Here is an 11,704-nt window from a genome sequence, read left to right on the forward strand (position 1 = left end):
TATTATACATAATATACAATATTATATACATACAATATTATATACAATATTATATACATGCAGACACACATATATATTATAAATTACATAACTATATATATATATATATATATATATATATAGACGCTCACATTCATACATATATATATAGTGAAAATCCTTCTCTCAGCTCAACATGGGCAGAGGAGGCAGGCCCCGCCCCTATGACATCATCCCGAGAGGCCGCGCGCTGTTTGCCGCCGTTTACGCAGCGCGTCGCCTTGGCAACGGGAGGCGCCTGCTTCGAGGAGGGCAAAGAAGCAAAGGGTTGAGGAGGGGGGCGTGTCCCTTTAACCCCGCCCCTTTATGCCAAGCGAGCCGCCGGGAGACGTCACCCTCAGCCAATGGAAGGAGCAGCAGAGGGGCAAAGAAGGAACGGGTTTTAACCCCGCCCCTTTATGGAAAGCGAGCAGCCGCGAGACGTCACCCCTAGCCAATGAGAGACGCGCGCGGTGAGCTCATCGGGGGCGTGGCGGAGTTTATAAAAAGGGGGAGAGCGTGAGGCGGGTGAGCTCATTCGACGCGCGGAGGCGGGCAGGCAGGAAGGAAGGAGCTGGTGATGGAGATCCCCTTCTACCACGACGAGGGGCAAGGGGACAAAGCGGAGAACAACCATATTGTGGGGACGACAAGCACAGGAGGAGCTCTTCCTCTTCCGTCAACAAGCCGGGAAGCGGAAGCAGGCCCTTCGCTGCTCTCTTCCCCGGATTTGGGCCTGCTCAAGCTGGCCTCGCCGGAGCTCGAGCGCTTGATTATCCAATCCAACGGGTTGGTCACCACCACGCCGACAGGGGGCGCGAGCGGAAGCGGTGGCGGCGCGACCGGAAGTGCCTCAGGATTTCCTTTCCCCAAAGCGACAGAGGAGCAGGAGTTCGCGGCTGGCTTCGTGAAGGCCTTGGAGCATTTACACCACCAGGGGCAGCAGCAGCAGCAACATCCGGGCGCTGCGTCAGCCTCGTCCAATCCGGAGCAGGCGCCGGTCTACGCCAACTTGAGCCCCTTCGGAGCCTTTGAAGGGCCGCCCTTTCCGGCCCCGCTGAAGGACGAGCCCCAGATCGTGCCGGAAGTGGCCAGCTTCGGCGGGGGAGGCGGCGCCGCGCTCCCGCTCTCCCCGGACAGCCCCCCGCTCTCTCCCATCGACATGGACACCCAGGAGCGCATCAAGGCCGAGCGGAAGCGGCTCCGGAACCGCATCGCGGCCTCCAAGTGCCGGAGGAGGAAGCTGGAGCGCATCTCCCGCCTGGAGGAGAAAGTCAAGAGCCTCAAGAGCCAGAACACCGAGCTGGCCTCCACCGCCAGCCTCCTCCGCCAGCAGGTGGCGCAGCTCAAGCAGAAGGTGCTCAGCCACGTCAACTCCGGCTGCCAGCTCCTCCCCCGCCAGCAGGCGGCGCCCCAGAGCCACCCCGTGCCGGCCTACTGAGCCTGCGCCCCCGACCTGGACGGACCAAGGGACCCGCCGTGCCTCTCTCCCTGCCTCCCCCGGCCCGGCGGGGAAGGCCGAAGGGAGCGCTTTGGACTCACGGATCGACACCCAAAGAGCCTCCTGCGTTGTTTGGGGGAAGGAGGAAGGACTCTTCGTTGGCAGAGTGAGCGCCATCTCTATCCCTAACAAGAAAAAGGAGGCCCAGATGCAATAAAAAAGGGGGGGAGGACTCAGGGTGATGTTTTGGGGTCAAGAAGAGGCCTTTCCTGCTTGGGAAGGCTGCCCTAAATACACCCCCCCTCCCTACATTTTGAGGAGAAAAGGGGTCACATCTTGCCACCCCCCTCGTGTTAGCATCCTCATAGGACACCCCACCCCTCCAGAAGACAGAAAAGGAGCCCTCCACAATGTTTGGGAGGTGGAGACAGGACCCAAGCAATGGAAAGCAGGACCCAAAACTATCAAAGGCAGTGGAATAGGGGAGTCATGGTGATGTTTTGGGGTCAGGAAAGGAGACCGAAGAGCAAGGGAGTCCCCCCTTAGAGTTTGGGGAGAAAACGGGTCATATCTTGCCAACCCCCTCGTGTTAGCATCCTCATAGGACACCCCACCCCTCCAGAAGACAGAAAAGGAGCCCTCCACAATGTTTGGGAGGTGGAGACAGGACCCAAGCAATGGAAAGCAGGACCCAAAACTATCAAAGGCGGTGGAATAGGGGAGTCATGGTGATGTTTTGGGGTCAGGAAAGGGGACTGAAGAGCAAGGGAGTCCCCCCTTAGAGTTTGGGGAGAAAACGGGTCATATCTTGCCAACCCCGTCGTGTTAGCGACCTCATAGGACTCCCCACCCCTCCAGAAGACAGAAAAGGAGCCCTCCACAATGTTTTGGGGAGGAGACAGGACCGGCCAGGGCCATCTCCATCCCAAACAATGGAAAGCAGCCCCTGATGCAATAAAAGGCGGAATATGGCTGGAGGAAAGAGGGGTAGAGGACTCATGTTGATGTTTTTGAGGTCAAGAAGAGATCTTTCCTTCCTGGGAAGGCTGCCCTAAATGCAAGCCCCTCCCCTTCCTATATTTTGGGGAGAAAAGGGGTCGCATCTTGCCACCTCCCTCGTGTTAGCATCCTCATAGGACACCCCACCCCTCCAGAAGACAAAAAAGGAGCCCTCCACAATATTTTGGAGGAGACAGGACCGGTCAGGGCCATATGGAAAGCAGCCCCCACAGCTATCACAGGGGGGCTGGATAGAGGACTCATGGTGATGTTTGGGGTCAAGAAAGGGGACCGAAGAGCAAGGGAGCCCCCCTGTTAGAGTTTGGGGAGAAAAGGAGTCATATCTTGCCAACCCCCTCGTGTTAGCATCCTCATAGGACTCCCCACCTCTCCAGAAGACAGAAAAGGAGCCCTCCACAATGTTTTGGGGAGGAGACAGGGCCGACCAGGGCCATCTCCATCCCAAACAATGGAAAGCAGCCCCTGATGCAATAAAAGGAGGAATATGGCTGGAGGAAAGAGGGGTAGAGGACTCAGGGTGATGTTTTGGGGTCAAGAAGAGGCCTTTCCTGCTTGGGAAGGCTACCCTAAATACAGCCCCCCCTCCCTACATTTTGAGGAGAAAAGGGGTCACATCTTGCCACCTCCCTTGTGTTAGCATCCTCATAGGACACCCCACCCCTCCAGAAGACAGAAAAGGAGCCCCCCACAATGTTTGGGAGGCGGAGACAGGAGGGCCATCTCCATCCCAAACAATGGAAAGCAGGCCCCAAAGCTTATCAAAGGCAGTGGAATAGGGGAGTCATCATGATGTTTTGGGGTCAGGAAAGGGGACCTAGGAGCAAGGTAGCCCCCCATTAGAGTTTGGGGAGAAAAGGGCTCACATCTTGCCAGCTCTCTCATGTTGGCGTCCTCATAGGGCACGCCACCCCCCCTCCAGAGGACTGAAAAGAATCCCCCACCATGTTTTGCGGAGAAGGAAGGAGTCCTTGTTGGCACAATAAGTGCCATGCAATAAAAAGGGGGATGTGGGTGGAGGAAAGACAGCTAGAGGACTCATGTTGATGTTTTTGGGGTCAAGAAGAGATCTTTCCTTCTTGGGAAGGCTTCCCTAAATACAAGCCCCCCCCCCTACATTTTGAGGAGAAAAGGGGTCACATCTTGCCACCCCCCTCGTGTTAGCATCCTCATAGGACACCCCACTCCTCCAGAAGACAGAAAAGGAACCCTCCACAATGTTTTGGGGAGGATACAGGGCCGGCCAGGGCCATCTCCATCCCAAACAATGGAAAGCAGCCCCTGATGCAATAAAAGGAGGGATATTGCTGGAGGAAAGAGGGGTAGAGGACTCATGTTGACGTTTTGGGGTTAAGAAGAGGCCCTTCCTGCTTGGGAAGGCTGCCCTAAATGCAAGCCCCCCCCCCCTTGCTACATTTTGGAGAAAAAAGGGGTCACATCTTGCCATCCCGCTCATGTTAGCATTCTCATGGGACACCCCACCCCTCCAGAGGACAGGAAAGGACCCCCCCCCCCCCAAAGTTTTGGGAGGAGAAAGGATCCTTTGTTGGCACAGCCAGGGCCATCTCCACCCCAAATAATGGAAATCAGACTCCAGTGCAATAAAAGGGGGATAGAGAACTCATGGTGATGTTTTGGAGTCAGGAAAAGTGCAAGAGAGGCCTCCGTTCCCAAAATTTGGGTGAGAAAGGGTCATATCCAATCATTCCCCTTGTGTTATATCCTCATAGGACACCCCTCCCCTCCAGAAGACAGAAAAGTGGTCCTCTACCATGTTTTGTGGAGGTTAAAGTATCTCTCGCTGGCACAACCAGGGCCGTCTTCATCCCTAGCAAGGGAAAGCTGCCCCTGATGATAATATGGCTGGAGGGAAGGGTAGAGGACTCATGTTGATGTTTTGGGATGAGCACAGTGCCTTCTGACCAAAGAATGGAGGCTGGAAGGATGTCCCTAGTACAGAGGGGGCCGCCAGAGGAAGGGGACACATATTGCTGTCCCCACAAGCTAGCATACACCCCCCAGAGGGTGGAAAAGGAACCTCCCAATTATTTTGGAAAGGGGAAAATGCCCACGCTATTTCCAAAGACTTTGCGCAACAGAGAGGACGTCCTCATTTCCAACCCCCCCTCCCCAATGCCGGAAGAAGCTGGAGGAAGGGGGCAGAGGACTCACTCACCTCAACCCTTTGCGAAAGAGAGCTGGGAAAGTGGCTGCTTCCCTTGGAACGTTGGATTGTGGGGAGACTATGGACCCAATTCTTTGGGATCTGCCTTAGACCCCTTCTCTTCCTTATTTGCTTCTTTCTCCTCCCACTGTATTTATGTTAATAGGAAGCCCTTGCTTCTCCCTTGGTCTTTTATTTGTTATGGGGAGGAAGGAAATCTTTTGTTTTCATCCTGTATTATTGTTTCTACTCCTTGCCACATTCCAAGGTGCAGTAAAACCCTGCAGGAGTTGACAAAAGCCTGGCCTGGTGTTGTGTTGTGTGTGTTCTGATGGCTGGGGTGCCTTGGAAAGAGACTTGGCTTCCTTCTTTCTGGCCTTTTTCTTTTCCCCTGAAATTGGGGCCCAGCAGCGCCTCCTGTTGCCAGGTTTGAGCAAGGTGATGCTCCCATCGAAGAGGGAAAACACTATTGTAGGAGAAAGGGATGTTAGTCTGCTGCCCCATCCTCGCAGGGACACCTTGCCCACTTTATGTTTTGCTTTGCTTTCCCCTTTTTTGAATGCTGCTGGGGAGGGAAATTGTTGGAGATTCTCCTTGGTGTGTATATACACCTTTCTTCCTTGTTGCCAAGCAGGAAAAAGTCACCACATTGCCTTTCATAAGGGTGCTTTTACCAAGTAGATCTGTGATTCCCAAACTCTGGGCCTTTAACTCCCAGAAGCCTTTGGTGATCAGGGATTCCGGGAGTGGAAGTCCAAAATATCTGGAAAATTGCAGTTTGGGAAGCACTGGATTAGATGTTTTAAGCGTGGTTTAGAGTAAATAATAATAATAAATAACCTCCACCACACAGGATATACCAATGGCCCTCCCTCCATTGACATCCCAGGGTTCCTAGATTTTCTGAGTTTACTCCACCATGGACATCCCAGTGTTTGGTTTTTAAACCCTGTGGTTTTTAAAAGGTTTGAAGGAGGAAAGTGATTGCATCAAAGGCAACTTTTATAAAGTGGAATTGGAATGTATACATATTGTTTCCACCTTATCAGGAGAAACTTCTCAGGAGATTTTCTTGGCAGGATTTGTTCATCGGGGGTTTGCGTGACCTCCCCCTGAGGCTGAGAGTGTGTGAGTCGCCCAGTGGGTTTTCACAGCTGAGCAGGGATTCAAACTTTAGCTTACCTTTTCATCATACTGTCAGCTCAGAGTCGGTTAAGCTGGCAAGGTCCTTGGTAGCAACCGTAAAATTGATATGAGAACAGAAGGTGGTTTTTTTGGATGCAGAAAAATACCCACAAGAATAATTACTACCAGCTTGGGTACGCAGCAATGTCCGAATTATTTTAAAAAGGCATTGTTTGATTTGCCGTGTTAGGAAATCTCATTTAGTTAATTAGTAATACTATTTATTAGAAAAAAACCAGTCTCTGATTTTGTTTTTTATGAATGCGCCCATGAGAAAATACATAACGATGTGGGTGAACTACAGTTGCCAGAATTGTGGGTCAATCCTCCCTAAACCAGGCCTGTATGCACAGCTGGCCATGTTGGGTCTGTGTGCCAAGTTTGGTCCAGATTCAACATTAGCTTGGTTCAGTGTTCTTTAGATAAGGATGAACTAAAACTCCCATATGCCAAGGGCAATCACCTCCAAACCCTGCCTGTATTTAAAGTTGGCTATGTTGGGTCTGTGTACCAAGTTTGTCCAGATCCAACATTGGCTGATTCAGTGCTCTCTGGTTGCAGGTGAGCTACAAATTCCTCCCAAACCTGGTTGTGGGGGTTCTGAGTGCCAAATGTCACCCACACCGACAATGAACTACAACTTCCATCCTGTCAAATCAGGCCCCCAATCCCCTGTTCAGTTGCTGATCAATTCCTCTCCTTGCTGTGCAACATAGGAAAGGGTTAAGGGAGAGGCAGTGGGCGGAGTCATGCAAATTCCACACAATTGAGAGTGTAAGAAACACTGGGATGTCCATGGTGAAGTAAACACAGAAAATCTAGGAACCCATGGATGTCAGTGGAGGGAGGGCCATTGGTGTCTCCTGTGTGGTGGAAGTTATTATTTACTCTTTTTGTATCCCGCCTTTCTCTGCCCCGAACAGGACTCAAGCGAGCTTTACATATGTTGCCTTTGAACAACAAACGGTTAAAATACATTAAGTTAAAGTTTAAAATTAAAAGCACATTAAAAACATATAAAACATTGCACTTACTATTATTGCTCTTTGTGGAGGCGAGAGCCTGTCTGTGTAAATGAATACATCCACCATATGCAAACATACACATTTTTCACTTATTATGTATATAGATTGTGTTTATACCTTGCTTTTTTCTCTCCACAAGAAGAGATCTTTGTTTATTTCTGGCCTTGGAGTGTTTTACTTTTTGAGCAGACAACCAGGGAAATGGCCAAATTGTAGATAATAGGAACAGAACCTGACATTCACATCATGGCCGTCCCTCTCTTAGTTCCTGCCAAAGGGTAGCATATAATAATAATAATAATAATAGTAAAGGTGTCACACTAGCTTTCAAGGAACTTCTGATTCCTTCTTCGTGCCAAAAATTACGCTCTGTGGAATTGGAAAAAATGTTCCTTTCTGGTTTGAATGCATGATTTCCTGTTCGGTTGTGCAGTACTTACTTCAAAAGTAGTTGTGATACTCCAGAAATTTGTTATTGTGGCTGCCACAAACTAGATTGAATTGGTTGAGACTCTATGAGATAGTCATTGAAAAACTGTAACAAAATGTGCTGCACGATAAACTTTTCTGATTGTGTTGTCAAAGGTTTTCATGGCCAGAATCACCGGGTTGCTGTGAGTTTTCTGGACTTCCTCCATGCAGGAAGCAGCTAGGCTTTGAAGCTGCAAGGTCATTCAATGGTAATCAAGCTGGCCAATGGCAACATTCACACTTGCCTCAAACAGACAAGAATTATTTCTCCTTCCCTGGACATTCTACAGATATATAAACCCTACTTGCCCATTTTTCCAACAGACATCACAACCTCTGAGGATGCCTATCATAGATGTGGGTGAAATGTCAGGAGAGAATGCTTCTGGAACCTGGCCAGATAACGCACAGCAACCCATGATTCCGGCCATGAAAGTCTTCGACAATACAGTCTGTCTCTTGCTTGATATGTTAACTAAAGTGTTTTTTATAAGGATCTTGAGGGAAGTGAGTAGAGAGTCTGCCTCCTGCGTGAGTGGGAATGAATTGATGATGGACCGATTGAATGTATGTCCGGCCTTCCTCCTAAAATGGCATCAGAGGAACCTGGCCCTCCAGTCTAACCCTATGGTCTGCCATGCAGGAAGGCACTCCTGAAAGCTGTCCATTAAGACCTCCAAGAATGGAGAGTCTTTTGTTGAATGGCTTGGACAACCAAGTAGTGCTCTAACATTTCGCTCTTGTCGTTGATACTCATTGGTTCATGTTCTGGTTCATCTTTGGATGGCACAGGACGGGCAAGTACCGTCTTCTTGAAGTTAAGATATTTAAAGATGGCTCTATCAGTGTTTCTCAACCTGGGGGTCGCGACGGAGGGGGGATCACAAGGGGTTTCAGAGGGGTCGCCAAAGACCATCAGAAAACCTATATTTCTGATGTTCTTAGGAACCCCTCCGCCTGTCCTTCTCTTCCTTTTTGGAAACAGATGGTGAACCCTCCCACCAAAAGCCCACCTCCACTGTGATTGCCTGGCCTCTAAGCCAATGGGAAGGCTGTTTCTGAAACTTCAAGCGGGGGGAGGGGAGAGCAGGCATGCTCGGTGCATGGAAGGGTGGAGCACATATGTGGGCGAGGGAGAGCATGCAAATCTGGAGGGAGGCTTGTGCCCATTTCAAGGCATGAGGTTTCTGTTTGGGAAGTTTGGCACAATTCTATCATTGGTAGGGTTCAGAATGCTCTTTGATTGTAGACTAACTATAAATCCCAGCAACTATAACTCCCAAATGTCAAGATCTGTTTTCCCCAAACTCCACCAGTGTTCACATTTGGGCATATTGAGTATCCATGCCAAGTTTGGTCCAGATCTATCTATCTTTGAGTCCACAGTGTTCTCTGGATGTAGGCAAACTACAACTCCAAAACTCAAGGTCAGTGCCCACCAAACCCTGTTGGTCATGGGAGTTCTTTGTGCCAAGTTTGGTTCAATTCCAACGTTGGTGGAGTTCAGAATGCTTTTTGATTGTAGGTTCAACAACTACAACTCCCAAATGGCAAAATCAATAGCCCTCCCCACTCTTTCTCAATCCCACCAGTATTCAAATTTGGGTTGTTGTTGTTCGTTCAGTCGTTTCCGACTCTTGTGACCTCATGGACCAGCCCACGCCAGAGCTCCCTGTTGGCCATCGCCACCCCCAGCTCCTTCAAGGTCAATCCAGTCACTTCAAGGAAGCCATCCATCCATCTTGCCCTTGGTTGGCCCCTCTTCCTTTTTCCTTCCATTTTCCCCAGCATAATTGTCTTCTCTAAGCTTTCCTTTCTTCTCATGATGTGGCCAAAATACTTCATTTGGGTATTTGTGCCAAATTTGGTCCAGTCTATGATAATGCATCCTGCATATCAGATATTTACATGGCCATCCATAACTGTAGCAAAATTACAGTTATGTAGTAGCAATAATGTTATGGTTGGGGGTCACCACAACATGAGGGACTCTATTAAGGGGTTGAGGCATTAGGAAGGTTGAGAAACACTGCTCTGTCTTGTCATTTCTCCAATCTTTCCTCAGACTTTCGACAACATTGGGCCACCTTCTCCAGCCAAAGCCACATCTTAACCTAAGAAAACCAGCTTTGTGCCACTTTGAAAGTTAATTTTTAAAAGAGTGTCAACTTTCTATTTAATTGGACGCCTTTCTGGTTTGACCAGTGTTTCTAGTTTCTAAGGAGGCTCTTGTTTTCTGTCCAGTTGTATGCCTTTGTCTTTCGAAGTGTCAGGTCTTTGTTGGAAGGGAAAACAACCTCTGTGTTGCATTTTTCCTCCTGTGCTGTTTTTTGTTTGCGCTCAGTGTTTCCAGACTACTTGGCTCCCTTCATCCCGTGTAGATATTGAAAAGGGTTTGCAAAGGAAACCTCTTTAAAAGAAAACCCCAACAAAATCCAGTGGATACACAGAGATACTCAAGTTTGAAAACTAGGAGGGGCAGAAAGCATAGCATGGAGAGGTTTACGTGTTTGTTTCTGGCTACCGTGTTCAGCAACAAAGGTGGCTTCCAAACAAATGTGATGATATGCAAGGGTTATAGGCAAATAGGGCAAGTCTTGGCTGCATCTTCCTTCCTTGTTGGGATTTTTCAGCCCACCTTTCCCCAAATGCAGCCCAGGCAGCTCAGAAATGTTAAAATATCTGAACTCCATTGTTGGTGGAGTTCGGAATGCTCTTGGATTGTAGGTGAATTGTACATCCCAGTACCTACAACTCCTATACATTGTGGTGAATTATCCCCAAACCTCTAGTATGTTCAGTTGCTGATCAATTCCTCTGTTTGATGTGTGCCATAGAAAAGAATAGGAAAGAGTAAAGGTAGAGGCAGTGGGCGGGGTCATGCAAATTCCATACCCTGGGATGTCTGTGGTGGAGGAAACACATAAAATCTAGTAAACCTCTCCATGCTATGCTTTCTGCCCCTCCTAGTTTTCAAACTTGAGTTTCTCTGCGTATCCATTGGATTTTGTTGGGTTTTTTTTTTTGAAGAGGTTTGAAATCCTGTTTGAAATCCTTCACTTGGGTGGTAGGCAGTATGGTGTTTGTGGATTTCATCTATGGAGTGGAAATTATCTATCAGACAGAAGGCAAGCTTTCAGTCTCAGCAGACTGAAAGCCAAAACCAAGGTTACAACAACATCTGTTATAGAACTCCAGTATGCTGATGACAACGCCATCTGTGCGCATTCAGAAGACCTACAAGCCACTCTGAACACCTTCGCAGAAGCATACGATCAGCTCGACTTGTCACTAAACATCGAGAAAACCAAAGTGCTCTTCCAGCAGTCACCAGCCAATCCCTTTCCAATGCCAGAAATACAGCTTAATGGGGTAACATTAGAAAATGTTGACCATTTCCGCTCCCTTGGCAGCCACCTCTCCATAAGTCAACATTGACACTGAAATTCAACACCGCCTGAGCTCTGCGAGTGCAGCATTTTTCCAAATGAAGCAGTGTTTGAGGACTGGGACATCCATAGGGATATCAAGTTGTTTGTTTATAAAGCTATTGTCTCCTCAACCCTGCTATACGCCTGTGAGACGTGGACAGTCTACAGACGTCACATGCAACTCCTGGAACGATTCATCAGCGCTGCCTCCGAAAAATCCTGCAAATCTCTTGGGAAGACAAGCGGACAAATGTCAACGTGCGGGAAGAAGCTAAGACCACTAGCACTGAAGCTATGGTTCTCCGCCATCAACTCCGATGGACCGGCCACGTTGTCCAGTTGCCCGACCACTGTCTCCCAAAGCAGTTGCTCTACTCCGAACTCAAGAACAGAAAACAGAATGTTAGAGGACAGGAAAAGAGATTTAAAGATGGGTTCAAAGCCAACCTTAAAAACTGGCATAGACACAGAACTGGGAAGCCCTGGTCCTTGAGCGCTCCAGCTGGAGGTCAGCTGTAACCAGCAGTGCTGTAGAATTTGAAGAGGCACGAATGGAGGCGAAAGAGGAAGGCGCATCAAGCCAACCCCGACCGGGAGCGCCTTTCACCTGGAAACCGATGCCCTCACTGCGGGAGAAGATATAGATCAAGAATAGGGCTCCACAGTCACCTACGGACCCACCACCAGAACACCGACCTTGGAGGACCATCATCCTCAGACTATGAGGGATCGCCTAAGTAAGGAAGGTGTTTGTGGAGGCCATTGGCAGGGCTCTTGGGCATGCTCGTGGCACTTGCCATAACCTGCGATGTCATTGGATGGAGGGCCATTGGTGTCTCCTGAGTAGTGGGAGTTATAGCTGTTTGTGAAGGTAAGAGCTTATCTGTAAGTGGACACCCAGGCCACATACACACAGATAGATTTTCACTTTTATTATGTGTGTAGATAAACT

The 11,704-nt window shown here is 49.0% G+C and overlaps 1 protein-coding gene across 1 annotated transcript; it reads left to right on the forward strand.

The window, feature by feature from the left end:
• Positions 1-527: 527 nt before the first annotated feature.
• Positions 528-1,546, forward strand: JUND (JunD proto-oncogene, AP-1 transcription factor subunit). The gene has a single exon (XM_060784893.2). It carries the CDS (start codon positions 599-601, stop codon positions 1,457-1,459), a length of 861 nt encoding a protein of 286 aa, XP_060640876.2. The 5' UTR covers positions 528-598; the 3' UTR covers positions 1,460-1,546.
• Positions 1,547-11,704: the final 10,158 nt, after the last annotated feature.

Source organism: Anolis sagrei, chromosome X, assembly GCF_037176765.1.
Source record: "Anolis sagrei isolate rAnoSag1 chromosome X, rAnoSag1.mat, whole genome shotgun sequence".
Lineage (NCBI taxonomy): Eukaryota > Metazoa > Chordata > Lepidosauria > Squamata > Dactyloidae > Anolis > Anolis sagrei.

What these genes read in the sequence shown, in the direction of transcription:
- JUND (XM_060784893.2), top strand. Translation starts at nt 599, where the DNA reads ATGGAGATCCCCTTCTACCACGACGAGGGGCAAGGGGACAAAGCGGAG.